The sequence below is a fragment of the Chiloscyllium punctatum genome, chromosome 42 (genome assembly GCF_047496795.1).
Source record: "Chiloscyllium punctatum isolate Juve2018m chromosome 42, sChiPun1.3, whole genome shotgun sequence".
Taxonomy (NCBI): domain Eukaryota; kingdom Metazoa; phylum Chordata; class Chondrichthyes; order Orectolobiformes; family Hemiscylliidae; genus Chiloscyllium; species Chiloscyllium punctatum.
The window spans coordinates 42,233,827-42,251,702 of NC_092780.1; the positions used below are offsets into that span (position 1 = coordinate 42,233,827).

Genomic DNA, 17,876 nt, shown 5'->3' on the forward strand with positions numbered 1-17,876 from the left:
ATACGAAATAAGGTAGGTGAACTCGCAGCGTGGGTTGGTACCTGGGACTTCGATGTTGTGGCTATTACGGAGACATGATCAGGGACAGGATTGGCTGTTGCAGGTTCCAGGGTTTAAATGTTTTAGTAGGGTCAGAGGTGGGGGTAAAAGAGGGGGGGGTGTGGCTTTGCTTGTCAAAGATAGTATTACAGCGGTGGAAAGGAAGATGGATGAAGATTTGCCATCTGAGGTAGTTTGGGTTGAGGTTAGGAATAGGAGAGGTGAGGTCACCCTGTTAGGAGTCTTTTACAGGCCTCCTAATAGTCCTAGAATCGTTGAAGAAAGGATTGCGAAGATGATTCAGGAGAAGAGTGACAGTAATAGGGTGATTGTTATGGGAGACTTTAACTTTCCTGATATTGATTGGGAAAGCTATAGCTCAAGTTCGTGAGATGGGTCAGTGTTTGTGCAATGTGTGCAGGAGAGTTTCCTGACACAATATGTAGATAAGCCAACAAGAGGTGAGGCCATACTGGATTTGGTTCTGGGTAACGAACCAGGCCAGGTATTAGAACTAGAGGTAGGTGAGCACTTTGGGGACAGTGACCACAATTCGGTGATTTTTAGTCTAGTGATGGAGAGGGATAAGTGTGTACTACAGGGCAAGAGTTATAGCTGGGGGCAGGGAAATTATGATGCGTTGAGGCATGACTTAGGATGTGTGGATTGGAAAAGTAGATTCCAAGGCAAGAGCGTAATTGATATGTGGAACTTGTTCAAGGAGCAACTATTGAGTGTCCTTGATAAGTACGTACCTATCAGGCAGGGAGGAAAGGGTCGTGTGAGGGAGCCGTGGTTTAATAAGGAGTTGGAATCCCTTGTTAAATGGAAGAGGGCGGCCTTTGTAAAGATGAGGCGTGAAGGTTCAATAGGGGCGATTGAGAGTTATAAGGTAGCCCGGAAGGACCTGAAGAGAGAGCTAAGAGCAGCAAGGAGGGGACATGAAAGGTCCTTAGTTGGTAGGATTAGGGAAAACCCTAAGGCTTTCTATAGGTATGTTAGGAATAAAAGAATGACTAGGGAAGGAATAGGTCCAATCAAGGATAGTAATGGGAAGTTGCGTGTGGAGGCTGAAGAGATTGGGGAGGCGCTGAATGAATACTTTTCGTCAGTATTCACTCAGGAACAGGACATTGTTGTCGATATGAATACTGAGGCACGAATAAGTAGAATGGATGGCTTTGAGATATGTAGAGAAGAGGTGTTGGAAATTCTGGCAAGGGTGAAAATAGATAAGTCCCCTGGGCCTGATGGCATTTATCCTAGGATTCTCTGGGAAGCAAGGGAGGAGATTGCTGAGCCATTGGCCTTGATTTTTGTGTCCTCTTTGTCGACAGGAGTAGTGCCAGAGGACTGGAGGCTAGCAAACGTGGTTCCCTTGTTCAAGAAGGGGAGTAGGGATAATCCTAGTAACTATAGGCCAGTGAGTCTCACTTCTGTTGTGGGCAAAGTCTTAGAGAGAATTGTAAGGGATAGGATTTATGCACATCTGGATAAGAATGATGTGATCAAGGATAGTCAGCATGGTTTTGTGAAGGGCAGGTCGTGCCTCACAAACCTTATTGAATTCTCTGAGAACGTGATGAAGGAGGTAGATGAGGGGAAAGCGGTAGATGTGGTATATATGGATTTTAGTAAGGCGTTTGATAAGGTCCCCCATGGTAGGCTACTGCAGAAAATACAGAGATATGGCATTGAGGGTGAGTTGGAGGTTTGGATTAGGAATTGGCTCTCTGGAAGAAGACAGAGGGTAGTAGTTGATGGCAAAGGTTAATCTTGGAGTGCCGTCACTAGCGATGTTCGGCAAGGATCTGTTTTGGGACCATTGCTGTTTGTCATTTTTATAAATGACCTGGAGGAAGGGTTAGAAGGTTGGGTGAGCAAGTTTGCAGATGATACGAAAGTCGGAGGAGTTGTAGACAGTGAGGAAGGATATGGCAGGTTACAGCGGGATATAGAGAAGCTGCAGAGCTGGGCAGAAAGGTGGCAAATGGAGTTCAATGTAGCTAAGTGTGAAGTGATTCACTTTGGTAAGAGTAATAAAAAGATGGATTACTGGGCTAATGGTAGACTACTTGGTAGTGTGGAAGAGCAGAGGGATCTTGGTGTCCATGTACACAGATCTCTGAAAGTTGCCACCCAGGTAAATAGTGCAGTGAAGAAGGCATATGGCGTACTGGCTTTTATTGGTAGAGGAATTGAGTTCCGGAGTCCTGAGGTCATGCTGCAGTTGTATAAGACTCTGGTGCGGCCGCATCTGGAATATTGTGGGCAGTTTTGGTCGCCATACTATAGGAAGGATGTGGAGGCACTGGAACGGGTGCAGAGGAAGTTTACCAGGATGTTGCCTGGTATGGTAGGAAGATCCTATGAGGAAAGGCTGAGGCACTTGGGGTTGTTTTCTTTGGAGAAAAGAAGGTTTAGGGGTGATTTGATAGAGGTGTACAAGATGATTAGGGGGTTAGATAGGGTTGACAGTGAGAACCTTTTTCCACGTATGGAGTCAGCTATTACAAGGGGGCATAGCTTTAAATTAAGGGGGGGTAGATATAGGACTGATGTTAGGGGTAGGTTCTTCACTCAGCGAGTCGTAAGTTCATGGAATGCCCTGCCAGTAGCAGTGGTGGACTCTCCCTCTTTATGGGTATTTAAGCGGGCATTGGATAGGTATATGGAGGATAGTGGGTTAGTGTAGGTTAGGTGGGCTTTGATCGGCGCAACATCGAGGGCCGAAGGGCCTGTACTGCGCTGTATTGTTCTATGTTCTATGTTCTATGTTCTATGACACCAATTAGATTACCTACAGCATGGAAACAGGCCCCTTGGCCCAACAAGTCCACACTGACCCTCCGAAGAGAAACCCGCCCCACTATATTTACCCCTGACTAATCCACCTAACACTATGGGCAATTTAGCATGGCCAATTCACCTAACCTGCACATCTTTGGACTGTGGGAGGAAACCGGAGCACTTGGAGAATGTGCAAACTCCACACAGACAGTTGCCTGAGGCAGGAATTGAACCCGGGTCTCTAGCGCTGTGAAGCAGCAGTATTAACCACTGAGCCACTGTGCCACCCCAGTTGTTAAAGTTCACTTGAGAATGTAACTTTTTAAAAAAGTTTTGCTATTTACATATGAAAGAACTGAAACCAACATGGTCATTCTAAAAGATGACAGACTTAACAAACAATCCAGGTCTTTTTCAATATATAATTTCAGTTACATCACACTGTAAATTTCTGCTATAAATCCTGTGTCTTACAATCTTATTCTCCAAAACCTCCTGATGAAGGAGCAGCGCTCCAAAAACTAGTGCTTCCAAATAAACCTGTTGGACTATAACCTGGTGACATCCTCAGTGCTTGGGAACCTCCTGTGAAGCGCTTCTGTGATGTTTCTGCCGGAAGCAGAAGATTCAAACCACTATAAATGCCGGAGGAAACATCACAGAAGCGCTTCACAGGAGGCTCCCAAGCACTGAGGATGTCACCTAGACAGGGGACGAAACGTTTGCAACACAAACTCCCAGCTCGGTGAACAGACACAACAAAATTTCTCTGGTTCTCAATTCTACCCCTTCTAAATAAACCTCAGTCTTTGAAAAAAAATGGAAATCAGTGGTAGATTCTTGACACAGAGAGTGGCAGGTACATGGAATGCACTGCCAGCAGTGGTAGTAGAGTCAGATACATTAATGACATTAAATAGCTCCTGAATAGGCACATGCATGATAGTAAAATGTAGGGTGTGTATGTTATTTAGATCTTAGAGTAGGATAAATGGTCAGCACAACATCGAGGGTTGAAGGGTCTGTAATGTGCTGTACTGTTCTATGTGCTGGAGAAACTCAACAAGTCTGGCAGTATCTGTGGAGAGAGAAACAGAGTTAACCTTTCAAGTCCAGTGACTCTTCTTCAGAACACTGCTTTCTCTCCACAGACCTGCTGAGTTTCTCCAGCAATTTCTGTTTCTGTTTGAGATCTTCTTTCTCCTATGTTTTAGTTTGCCTTTAGTTTACTTTTAGTTATTCTTTGCCTTAGCTTTTGGTTTTTTGGTTTTAGAAAGATTTTGTTAACCTGTGCTAAACTATGTAATTCACAATAATCTACGTTCAAATTAATCTGCTAACTATATACCAATTCTGCAAGTTGATTAATATATTTTTATAATTTGTAGCACTCCTCCTCAGTATTGATTGTCCTCACAGCATGTTTACTTTGAACATTTAGAAATAGTGAATTTGATTTTAAAGTTCTAAATATTAATGTTAATTGTGAACATCATTTGGCCCAGCAACAATCCAGCAATTTTCCACTTTTGGTCAGTCTGAATCTTCTGAGAGCTGCTACCACTGTTGGATTTCTGCTCTCAGACCTAGTCTCTTACCCTGTGTCCAAGCTCTGCATTTCTGGCCCCAAGTCCCAATGCCAGAGGCTTCAGGTGTTTGCAGTATTGCTCCAACTGTAAGCTGTATTCTCATACTGTAGGATTATCAGAGGAATCCAAGCCCTATCCCAGTTTTACAACATCTGTGGCATATTTTGGCAAGTCAACAAGTTTAAAGATTTAAAAGGTTCTTTGAAAACTTGATAGGGTAGAGTGGCAGGTGGATGATCATGACTGACTAATATCTGACAGGGTCCAGTGACAGGTGAATGAGTGGGTAACTGGATAAGGGGATGGGAAGGCAAGTGGATAAAGGAATGGTGTGGCAGGTAAGTGGTGAGGCAGGGGAAGGGAACCACTGGTAAGATCAGGGAGGGAGAATCAGGACAAAGGGGCTCATAGGTTGATGGGGATGTAATGGATCAGGCAGGGGCAGGCCAGGGGATTTGAGTCAGTGAAGATTAAGTTGACAGGGTTCAAGTCAGATAAGGGGAGGTCTGGAGGTCAGTGGGTGTCAGATTTATAGTTAAGAGATAAAATCACCATAGGGCTGTTCTCTCACTAGCTAGTGATGACTAATTGGTGATGGTTAAACCTGAAGTCACCACACCACAAGCGAGGGGAAAGGTTGAGAAGGAGAGTCTTTCATGGTAACCTCCACAGGTATAGGAATTAGAACATAGAACAGAGAAAGGTACAGCAGAATTCAGGCCCTTCGGCCCATGATATTGTGCCGAGGATTAATCCTAATCTAAAATAAAATAACCTAACCTACACTCCCCTCAATTCACTGCTGTCCATCTGCATGCCCAGCAGCCCCTAGTGACTCTGCTTCCACCACTACCGCAGACAACGCATTCCATGCACTCACAACTCTCTCCGTGCCTCTCATTACCTTGTACACCTCGATGAGGTCACCTCTCTTCCTCCTTCTCTCCAGAGAGAGAGGTCCGAGCTCAGTCAACCTCTCCTCCAAGACAAGCCCTCCAGTCCAGGCAGCAGCCTGGTAAACCTCCTTTGCATCCTCTCCAAAGCCTCCTATATCAGGTCGACCAGAACTGGACACAATATTCCAAATGTGGTCTCACCAGGGTTTTGTAGCGCTGCAGCAAAACCTCATGGCTCTTAAACTCGATCCCTCTGTTAATAAAAGCCAAAACATCATATTCTTTCTTAACAACCCTATCCACTTGGGTGGCAACTTCGAGGGATTAGATTAGATTAGATTACTTACAGTGTGGAAACAGGCCCTCCGGCCCAACAAGTCCACACCGCCCCGCCGAAGCGTAACCCACCCATACCCCTACATCTACATCTACATCTACCCCTTACCTAACACTATGGGCAATTTAGCATGGCCAATTCACCTGGCCTGCACATCTTTGGACTGTGGGAGGAAACCGGAGCACCCGGAGGAAACCCACGCAGACACGGGGAGAACGTGCAAACTCCACACAGTCAGTCGCCTGAGGCGGGAATTGAACCCGGGTCTCCAGCGCTGCGAGGCAGCAGTGCTAACCACTGTGCCACTGTGGGATCTATGCACTTGAACACCAGATCCCACTGTTCCTCCACAATGTCAAGAAACCTGTCTTTAAGTCTATATTCAGCATTCAAGTTCAACCTTTCAAATGCATCACTTCACATTTATCCAGGTTGAACTCCCTCTGCCATTTCTCAGCCCAGCTCTGCATCCTGTCAATGTTGTGCTGCAGCCTACAATAGCCCTCAATACAATGAATGCCACCTCCAATCTTTGTGTCATTGGCAAACTTACTAATCCACCCCTCAACCTCTTCATCCAAGTCATTTATAAAAACTACAAAGGGCAGTGGCCCAAGAACAGAGCCCTGTGGGACGCCAGCCACCACCGAACTCCATGCAGAATATAGTCTATCTACAACCACTCTCTGCCTTCTGTCAGCCAATCAATTCTGAATCCAGGCAGACAAATCTCCCTGTATCCCATACCTCCTGACTTTATGAATGAGCGTACCATGTGGAACCTAATCAAATGCTTGCTGAAGTCCATGTACACCACATCCATTGCTCAACCTTCATCAACCTATCTCGTCATCTCTTCAAAGGACTCAATAAGATTTGTGAGGCATGACCTGCTCCTCACAAAGCCATGCTGACTGCTTTTAATTACCTTTGTTTTTCCAAATAGTCATAAATCCTATTCCTCAGAATTCTTTCCAAAGCTTTGCTGACCATAGACGTAAGACTGACTGGTCTGTAATTGCCAGGGATTTCCCATTCCCCTTCTTGAAAAGAGGAACAACATTCGACTCCCTCCAATCCTCCAATATAACTCCCGTGGAGAGTGAGGAAGCATAGATCTTCGCCAATAGCTAAGAAACCTCTTTTCTCGCTTCCCAGAACAACCTAAGATAAATCTGGTCTGGCTCTGGGGACTTTTCAATCTTAATGTTTTCCCAAATGTCCTGCACTCAACTTCCTCAATCTCGATCTGTTCAAGCCTGCTTCCCCACTCCTCAATGTTCTCATTCACAACAAGGTCCCTTTCCTGCATGAAAACTGATGCAGAAAACTCATTTAGGGCTTCCTTTATCTGCTCAGACTCCATGTACAAGTTCCCTACATTATCCCTGATCGGCCCTACCTTCTCTCTGATCATTCTCTTATTCCTCATATTAGAATAGATTAGATTAGATTACTTACAGTGTGGAAACAGGCCCTGCGGCCCAACAAGTCCACACCGACCCGCCGAAGCGTAACCCACCCAGACCCATTCTCCTACATTTACCCCTTCACCCAACACTACGGGCAATCACAGTGCGCATCAATCTCATTTCTTGCTTCCTGTAATAACCTTGGATATATCTGGTCTGGACATGGGGACTTATTTATCCTGATGTTTCCTAAAATTTCCAGCACATTCACCTTCTTAATATCAATCTGTGCAAGCCTATGAACCTGGTCTATGGTGTTCTCACTATCATCAAAGTCCATCTGTCTAGTGAATATTGAAGCAAAAAATTCATTTAGGGTCTCTCCTACCTCTTCAAACTCCAGACACAAATTCCGTCCACAATCCCTGATCAGCCCTACACTCTCTCTGATCATCCTCTTATTCCTCAAATAAGTGTAGAACACCCTTAGGTTTTCCCTAATTCTTCCCATGAAGACTTTCTCGTGCCCCATCCTAGCTCGCCTCGGTCCATTTTTGAGTTCTTTCATAGCCACCATGTATTTCTCTTAAGCTGAACTAGATCCTTTCTTCCTCAACCTTAAGTAAGCTTCCTTCTTCCTCTTAACAAGAAGCTCCTCTTCTCTTGTTATCCAAAGCTTCCTCACCTTACCTTTCCTTGCCTGTCTCAGTGAGGCAAGGTTATCCAACATTGGCAACAAGTACTCCTTAAACAGCCTCCACATTCCCCGTAGTGCATTTCCTGTAGAACAATTGTTCCCAAATTATACTCCACAGATCCTGTCTAATAACAGTATAATTCCCCTTCATCCCATTAAATACCTTCCCATGCTGTCTGTTACTATCCCTCTCCATGGTTATGGTAAAGGTGAGGCAGTTGTGGTCACTATCACCGAAATGCTCTCCCACTGAGAGATCTGACACTTGGCCTGGCTCGTTGCCTAGCACCAAATCCAATATGGCCTCCCGTCTAGTTGGCCTTTCTACATATTGAATCAGGAATCCTTCGTGGATACACCTGACAATATCGGCTCCATCCAGACCATTTGGACTGAGGAGCTTCCGATCAATATTAGGAAAATTGAAGTCACCATAGCAACAACTCTGTTACATCTGCACCTTTTCAAGATCTGCCGTCCAATCTGTTCTTCCAATCTGCTGCTCTTGGAGGGGTCTATAGAAAACAGCCAATAAAGTGACTGCTCCTTTCTTGTTACTGACATCCACACATACTGACTCAATAGACAAGCCTTCCTCGATGACCTCCCTTTCTGCAGCTGTGATGCACTCTCAAATTAACAGTGCTACTCCTCCTCCTCTTTTACCCCCTTTCTGTTATTTTTTAAAAGATCTAAACCCTGGAACATCCAACAACTATTCATGCCCTTGTGAGATCCATGTCTCTGTTATCTACCATCTAAAATCTTTTCTTTATATCTGATGAATTAAATTTTATAATTTGAGTTAAGATGGTAAGTCAACAAACTCACTGGTAATCAGCATCCTCAAGTACATATAGAGTGTTCCCCATGCTGGAGCAAACATTGTTGGCAAAAATGGCTTCAACCTTCAGAATCACTTCATTCCAATCCAAAACCAATGGTTCCGTGCAGTAATTATTGGAATAATTGGGCAATGAAGGAAGAAACTGCAATCATTGAATAGATACTTGGAGACTATGATGGCTTACAAATAGGTGGCAAGGTATTACGGCAGAGGACTGCTTTTGTGTTTGGAAGCTTGTGATCAGTGGTGAACCACAGGCATCAGTGCTAGGGCCCTCGCTGTTTGTTATGTAGGTTAGCAACTTGAATGTGAATATAGAAGATATAATTTGTAAGTTTGCATAGAACATAGAAAATAGAACAATACAGCGCAATACAGGCCCTTTGGCCCTCAATGCTATGCCGACCTTTTATCCTACTCTAAGGTCAAACTAACCTACAGAACCTTCATTTTACTATCATCCAAGTGCATATCCAAAAGTTGTTTAAATGTTCCTCATGTATCTGACTGTACTATTACTGCTGATAGTCCATTTCACGCACTCCCCACTTTCTGTGTAAAGGACCTACCTCTGACATCTTCCCTAAGTCTTTCTCCAATCATCTTAAAATTATGCCCCCTCGTGATAGCCAATTCTGCCGCGGGAAAAGGCCTCTGGCTATCCATTCTATCAATGCCTCTTCTTATCTTGTGCACTTCGATCAAGTCACCTCTCATCTTTCTTCGCTCCAATAAGAAAAGCCCTAGCTCCCTCAACCTTTCTTCACGAGACATGCTGTCCAGTTCAGGCAGTAACCTGGTAAACCTCCTCTGCATCCGCTCTAAAGCTTCCACATCCTTGCTATAATGAGGTGACCAGAACTGAACACAATATTCCAAGTGTGATCTAAACAGGGTTTTATAGAGCTGCAGCATAACCTCACAGCTCTTAAACTTAATCCCCCTGCTAGTGTAAGCCAACACTCCGTATGCCTTCTTAACACCCTATCAGCTTGTGTGGCAACTTTGAGGGCTCGAAGGATGTGGACCCCAAGATCCCTCTGTTCCTCCACACTGTCAAGCATCCTGCCTTTAACCCTGTAATCTGAATTCAAATTCAACCTTCCAAAATCAACCACTTCACAATTTTCCAGGTTGAACTCTATCTGTCACTTCTCAGTCCAGCTCTGCATCCTGGAGAAAGTGAGGACTGCAGATGCTGGAGATCAGAGTCAAAGAGTGTGGTGCTGGAAAAACACAGTCAGTCAGGCAACATCCGAGGAGCAGGAGGGTCGATGTTTTGGGCATAAGCCCTTCATCAGGAATGAGCTCTGCATCCTGTCAAAGTCCTATTGTAAACCACAACAGTCCTTCACACTTTTCACAACTTCACCAACCTTTGTGTCATCAGCAAACTTACTAACCCACCTTTCTACTCCTTCATCCAAGTCATTTATGAAAATCAAAAAGAACACAGTTTCCAGAACAGATTCCTGTGGAACACTACTGGTCATTGAGTTCCAAGCTGAATACTTTCCATCTACTGCCACCCTCTGTCTTCTATGGGCCAGCCAAATCTGCATCCAGACATCCAAATTTCCCGGTCTCCCATAACTCTTTACATTCTTAATGAGCTTACCATACGGAACCTTATCAAACACCTTGCTCAAATCCATATACACCACAACCACTGCTCTACCTTCATCGATATGTTTTGTCACATCCTCAAAGAATTCAGTAAGGCTTGTGAGGCATAACCTGCCCCTCACAAAGCCATGCTGAATATTTCTAATCAAACTATACTTTTCCAAACAAATCATAAATTCTGTGTCTCAGAATCCTCTCCAGTAATTTTCCCACCACTGACATAATACTGATTGGTCTGTAATTCCCAGGGTTATACCCATACCCTTTCTTGAACAAGGGAATAACATTTGCAACCCTCCAATCATCTGGCACTACTCCAGTGGACAGTGAGGATGCAATGATCTTTGCCAAAAATGCAACAATCTCTTCTCTTGCTCCCCATAGTAACCCAGGGTATATCCATTCTGGCTCAGTAGACTGATCTATCCTCATGTTTTTCAAAACTTCCAGCACATCCTCCTTCTTAACATTAGCCTGTTGGAGCATTTCAGTGTGTTTCACGCTGTCCTCACAAACAACAAAGTCCCTCTCACTAGTGAATACTGAAGGAAAGTATTCACTCAGGACCGCCCCTACCTCATCCAACTCCAGGCACAAGTTATCTCCACTATGCCAGTTCAGCCCTACCCTCATTCTGGCCATTCTCTTGTTCCTCACATAAGCATAGAACACCTTGGGATTTCCTTTAAACCTACCCACTTCTAGCTCGGCTAAGTCCATTCTTCATTTCCTTGGCTACATTGGAATCCTCTAGAGCCCCATCTAATTGTTGCTTCCTCAACTTCAAGTAAGTTTCCTTCCTACTCTTGACTAGATTTTCCACATCACTTGTCTTCACCCAACCATCTCTTCCTTCCCTTAGTGGAACAAACCTATCCAACATTCGGAGTAAGTGCTACCTAAACAACCTCCACATTTCTGTTGTGCATTTCCCTGAAAACATCTGTTCCCAATTTACACCATACAATTCCTGCTTAGCAGCATTGTAATCCCACCTCCTTCAATTAAATATATTCCCATACAGTCTGCTCCTATCTCTCCCCATAACCATAGAAAAGGTCAGGGAGCTGTGATCACTATCACTGAAATGTTATCCCACTGAGATCTGATACCTGATCTGTTTCTTTGCCAAACACCAAATCTAATATGGCCTCCCCTATCTACATATGGAGTCAGGAATCCTTCCTGGACACACCTGACAAAATCTGTTCCATCCAAAATATTTACACGAAGGAGGTTCCAATCAATACTGGGAAGTTGAAGTCATCCATGACAACAACCCTTTTATTTCTGCACCTTTCCAAAATCTGTCTCCCAATCTGTTCCTCTGTGTCTCTGTTGCTATTAGGGGTTCTATGGAAAGTTCCCAATAAAGTGACTGCTTCGTTCCTGTTTCTGACTTCCACCAGAATGGCTCAGTAGACAAACTGTCCTCAATGACCTCTCTTTCTGCAGCTGTTATACTATCTCTGATTAGCAATGCCACTCCCCCGCCTCGTTTACCTCTCTCCTTATTCCTTTTGAAATATCAAAACCCGGGAATATCCAACAACCATTCCTGCCCCTGTGATATCCAAGTCTCTGTAACGGCCACAACATCTTGGTTCCAAATACGTATCCATACTTTACGTATGATTTGGAGATGCCAGTGTTGGACTGGGGCATACAAAGTTAAAAATCACACAACACCAGGTTATAGTCCAACAGGTTTAATTGGAAGCACTAGCTTTCGGAGTTTTGCTCCTTCATCAGGTGATTCCTTCATCCACCTGATGAAGGAGCAGTGCTCTGTAAGCTAGTGCTTCCAATTAAACCTGTTGGACTATAACCTGGTGTTGTGTAATTTTTAACTTTATACTTATAGTACATCACCCTTAATCCTGACATTTGTTGCATTAAAATAGACAGACTTCAACCTATCACACTGACTGCAACTTTGCCCTATCAACTGTCTATCCTTCCTCACTGACTCTCTGCACGCTATACTTGCTTGCTCACCAGCTACCCCACCCTCTGATCTGTAGCTCCAGTTCCCATCCCAAAATTGGGGGTGTTGTTGATAGTGAGGAGGATGGTCTCAGGCTGCAGTCTGATATTGATGAGCTGATAAATTGGGCAGAGCAATGGAATTTAATCCTGATAAGTATGAGGGAATGCAGCGTGGCAGGCCTGATAAGGGAAGGTTATATATAATGAATTGTATGTCCCTACAGAGTGTTGAAGAACAAAGGGTCTTTGGTAATTAAGTGTTTTGATCCCTGAAAGTGTCAAGGCAGGTAGACAGATTGGTGAGAAGGCATACAGAATTCACGCATTTACTATCCAGGGCATAGAATATAGAGGCAGGGACAACCTGTTACAACTTAATAAAACTTTGGTTTGGCCACAGATGGAATATTGTGTGTAGCTTTGGACATACCACTATTGGAAGAATGTACCTGCACTGAAGAGAAGATTCATCAGAATGCTGCTTGGGATGAAAAGTCTTAGTTTGAGGAGAGATTGGATAAGCTGGGTTTGTTTTCCGTAGAGCGGAGGAGGCTAAAAGGGGATCAGATTGAAGTGTACAAAATTATGAGAGGCATAGACAGAGTAGATCATAAGAACCTTTTTCCCATGTCTAAGACCTGAGCGCATAAGTTTAAGGTGAAGAGTAATTGGCTCAGAGAAGAACTGAGGAAAAATGCTTTTACTCAGAGGGTGGTAGAAATATAGAGTGCGCCACCTGAGAAGGTTGCAGAGGTGTGTACTCTCATAACATGTAAGAAGCATCTGGGCATACTTTTAAAATGCTAGGGCATGGTAGGTTATGCACCAAGTGCAGGTAAATAGGATTAGTATAGTTTGGTGTTTGTGGGTTGGAATAGATAGGACGTGCCAAAGGGCCTGTTTCTGTGCTGTATGACTCCATTACTCTATGACTGAAAGAAGAGCCCAAAGATTGTTTTCTTTATGTTGGGTGACACATTCTGCCATTTTTGTATTTTTGATGGAGGCAGCATCAGACAGGCTGTGACTATTGTTTACTAAATGTCCTGAAAGAAATAGCAGAGTTGATCAGTTACTATGAGACTGGAGTCATGTGTAGATCAGACCAGGTAAATGGAGAATGCTGCCATTGTGAAGACAACAGGAAATAATTTGGGTTTTTCCCAACAATCCAACTGTTTTAATGGTTGTACTCTAGCACCTACCACAAATGGCCATTTCAGATTATTACAGCATGGGTGGGATTTGAATGAATGATGTCTGTGTTGCTAAGGCTGTTAAGGCTGTTATATTAATAAATGGTTATAATATCTGTTTGTACGGATTATGCACTGAAGTATTTTTATTATCCCAGATTTTCCTGTTTTATTATTATGTCAACAATAGCGCTATCATGTCTGAGTCAAGAGGTTGTGGGTTCAAGTCTGACTCAAGAGTTTAACCCCCTTTGGTACCTGAGAGCTGTACTGAGCAAGGGCTGCTCTTCAAATGGTGTGGTCACCCCAAGTTCAGCACTATACAAATACAGAACTCTCTTTCCTATTGTCCCACCATTCTGCACTTCTAAATTACCTTATAGTATCGAGCGGCTTCATTGATGGGATAAACTCGATGGTTCTTGTGTTTGTTGGAGTCTCTGCAAATTAGACAAATTAACTCTTGGTCATCTTCACAAAAAAGCTTCAGTTTCTCCTTGTGCTGAGGACACATGTCATAATCCTTAGGGTAGAACCCGAGAGAAGAGGCATCTGGGCTCAGTGACCAAAGGAGCACAATCACGAAGATGAGAATGACGAGGAGCAGGAATCCAAAATTATTGTCACCACTTGACTCAGTTTCTTCTGAACTGTTCCCTTTCTTTGACTGTAGTATCTCGACCACACAAGCTAGCGTTCGATTAGTTCTCAAAATGCCGGAGGAATACTGTCGACACAATGGGCAGATAGATGTTTCCTCCCTGTCCCAATACTCTGTTATACAGGGTCTGCAGAAGTCATGTTCACATTCTGTGGTGACTGGATCTTTAAATGTATCCAGACATATCGAGCATGAGAACTGGCTCCTGATGTCGTCTTCTACAGACATGGTTCCAGTTTGGCAGCTTGGTGAAGTCTTGATTGTCCTGCTTCCAATACAGAGAAACCTTCAATCCCTGTGTACAAGGAAACATGAGATGGTCTCATTGTGTGGACATGCTTACACACACACACACACACACACAAACTCCAAATTGTACTGATGCCCATCTAGACTTAGCCAGGACTCCACAGTCAAGTTTCAATTCACTAACTATCAAACTGTATGTAAATGTCCTCATGCTGAATGGCTTAAAAAAATCTTTGAAATTAAAAAACACCTTCTCTTCCTGGAAAAGTGTGTTTCCAAACTGGCCTTTCATTATGAAAATGGGAAACGAGAATTTTTTGGGGGCATATTCTTTCCCTGATAGGGTTCTGTGAGATGGTGGGAACTTGAAGAAGTTAAACAAGTGGCCCTTCCAGAAAATGAAATAAGTGAAACTGGGGTGCAGTTTAAAAAAACTTCACTAATTTTTGGAATTCCCACAATTGATGTCACTGAACACATTGTGTCTTACGGCTGATCCTCTGACTTACATGTATCCAACGACCAAACAGACAACCAGAAGGATTGACTCTTACCCTTCACCCTACGCTTGCTAGCTGTCTCACATTTCCTCTAGAATCATGGAGTCATAGAGTCCTACAGCATGGAGACAGGCCCTCTGGTCTAGACTAGTTCATGGCACCAAAATATCTGCCCACACTAACCTCGTTTCCCTGCATTTGGCCCATATCCTTCTCAACATTTCCTATCCATGTATTTGTGCTTTTAAATGTTGTTAATGTACCCGCCTCAGCCACTTCCACTTCCATTGCATGGACATATCGTCCTCTGTGCAAAAAGGTTGTCCCTCAGGTTTGTTTTTATTTCTTCCCCTCTAACTTTAATCTGATGCCCTCTCATCTCCGATTCCCCAACTCTGGGAAAAATACTTAGTGCATTCACCCTATCCATACCCCTCATGATCTTATACACCTCTATAAGACTTCCCCTCAGTCTCCCACACTCGAGAGAAAAATGTCCGAGCTTGTTCAACTTCTCCCTATAACTCAGACCCTTGAGCCCTCGAAACATCTTTGTAAATTTCTTCTGCACTCTTTCCAGTTTACTAATATCCTTTCTGTAACAGGGTGACCAAAACTGAACACAATACTCCAAGTGTGGTCTCGCCAATGTCCTGTACAACTGCAAGATAACTTCCCAACTTCTATACTTCCCAACACTCTGACTGATGAAGGTCAGTGTGCCAAAAGCCTTCTTCACTGCCCTGTCTACTTGTCGCTCCACTTTCAGAGAATGATGCACCTGAACTCCAAGATCCCTCTGTTCTACTATGATCCTTAAGGCCCTCACCTTCACCATGAAACTCCTATCTTGATTTGACTTTCCAAAATGCAAGATCTCACACTTATCTATATAAAACTCCATTTGCCATTTTTCGATCCACTTCCCAAACTGATCAAGATCCTGCTGCAATTTCTGATAACTTTTCTCACTGTCCACGATATCACCAATTTTAGTGTCATCTGCAAACTTAATAATCATGCCTTGTACATTCTCATCCCAATCATTGATATAGATAACAAACAGTAATGGGCCCCAGCACTGACCCCTGAGACACTCCACTAGTCACTAGCCTCCAGTCTGACAAACAGCCTTCCACTATTACCCTCTGCTTTCTGCTATCAAGCCAATTTTGTATCCAATTTGCCAACTCGCCCTGGATTCTATGCAATCTAACCTTCCAGAGCAGCTTGCCATATGGAACCTTATCAAAGGCCTTACTGAAATCCATATAGACTACCTTTACCGCCCTGTCCTCGTCAACCTTCCTGGTCACTTCAACAAAGAACAAATTTGTGAGGCATGATCTCCCACTAACAAAGTCATGTTAACTACTTCTAATCAAACTCTCTCTTTCCAAATGCATGTATATCTTATCCCTCAGAATCTTTTCAAAATGTTAAACTTACTGGTCTCTAGTTCCCAGGCTTCTCTTAGCTGCCCTCTTGAATAATGACACAGCATTTGCTACCTTCCAATCTCCCAGGACTTCATCCGTGGCTAACAATGATGCAAAAATATCAGCCAGGACCCCAGCGATTTCATGTCTAGCCTCTCGCAGTGCCCTTAGATGTATCTGATCAGAACCAGGAGATTTATCCACCTTTGTACACTCTACGACATTCAACACCTCCTCTACTGTGATATGGACTGTCCCCAAGATATCATCACAAACTTCCCAGAAATATTCATTGAGAACCTTGCCCATCTCCAGTGGTTCGACACATACATGTCCACTTTGGATCTTGAGGGACTCTATTCTTTCTGGATATTCTTTTTCTTTTAATATATATTTAAATTACTCTTTGGATTCATCCTAATCTTCTCACCCAAGGCTACCTTGTGACCTGTTTTCACCCACCTGATTTCCTCCTTCAGTAAACACTTGTATTCCCTATATACCTGCAGGGATTCCCTTATTCCCAGTTGACTGTACCTGAGCCACATCTCCTTCTTTTTTCTGATCAGAGCCTCAATATCTCTTGTCATCCAGGGTTCCCTATTCCTGCCAATCTTGCCCTTCACCTGTCACAGGTACATGTGGACCTTGAACTCTAGCAATTTCACTTTTAAAGGCCTCCCATTTGCCAGGGGTCCCTTTGCCTGCAAACAAACTACTCTTATCAACTCCTCTAATTGTGTCTCCATTCTTACGTTTTGATTGCTGGTCATTTGTCCCTCTCTCCATTTCTCCCTGTGCATTTGTCTGTTCTTTTCATCTTCTGCATGTCTCCCACATTTCCTGGTTGCTCCGTGTTGTACAAGATAGTTCTATCTGAAAGAGTTAACTGACATCACGCGATAAGCTCCACCTATCGGGGATAAAGGTTGTCCCTGGAAGGAGCGAGCCAGTTGTTATGGTTAGATGTCTCTATATCATAGACAAGAGTGTTCCAGTGACTATGCTGTATATGTGGCCTCAGGTATTTAATAAACTAATGATTTCCAGAGCTGGGAGTATGAAATAAAGTAGAAAGTACTGGAGAAACTCAGCTGGTCTAGAATTATCTGAGAGAGAAAAGCGAAATTAATGTTTCAAGTCAAATAACCCTTTGTAGGAATTGACAAAAAATAGACTCAATTTATACCAGATCTACATTTAATGGAGCTTACAACCAGATAAGAAACAACATGCACCACATCAGGAGTTTTGCCATTGCTGAATGGAGCTTGACCATCTGCTGCAATATTGTTTGGGTGAAAGGTCAACCATGGGCTGAGGGAGCAATGGTGACTCTCAATCTTGGGGGCTGCTTCTCCCCAGCACTTCAGTTGCTGCTTCAGAGGATCTGGAGCTGCAGGATTGCCTGGTTCTGGACAGGACAAACCGGACATTGGCCTTTTGAGCTGCTGTGTGCTGGAAAGAGGGAAACTCTGCAGTATAGTAGAAGGATGACAGAAGCTGAAAATTGGGATGGAAAAGGAAACAGAGCAGAACTCAAGAACTGAATGTGGAGTGGGTAGCAGATTGATGCAAAGCCTGAAGCCTGCAGCTTGATGATCTTTTA

General features: G+C 43.6%; 1 protein-coding gene across 1 annotated transcript in view; it reads right to left on the bottom strand.

Moving 5' to 3' along the window:
* The window catches only part of LOC140465533 (nuclear factor 7, brain-like), a 47,667-nt gene extending 33,360 nt beyond the window's left edge, over positions 1-14,307 (bottom strand). Inside the window, exon 1 of the mRNA XM_072561072.1 lies at positions 13,795-14,307. Within this exon, the coding sequence (XP_072417173.1) occupies positions 13,795-14,307 (513 nt within the window). The remainder of the gene's footprint in view (positions 1-13,794) is intronic.
* Positions 14,308-17,876: the final 3,569 nt, after the last annotated feature.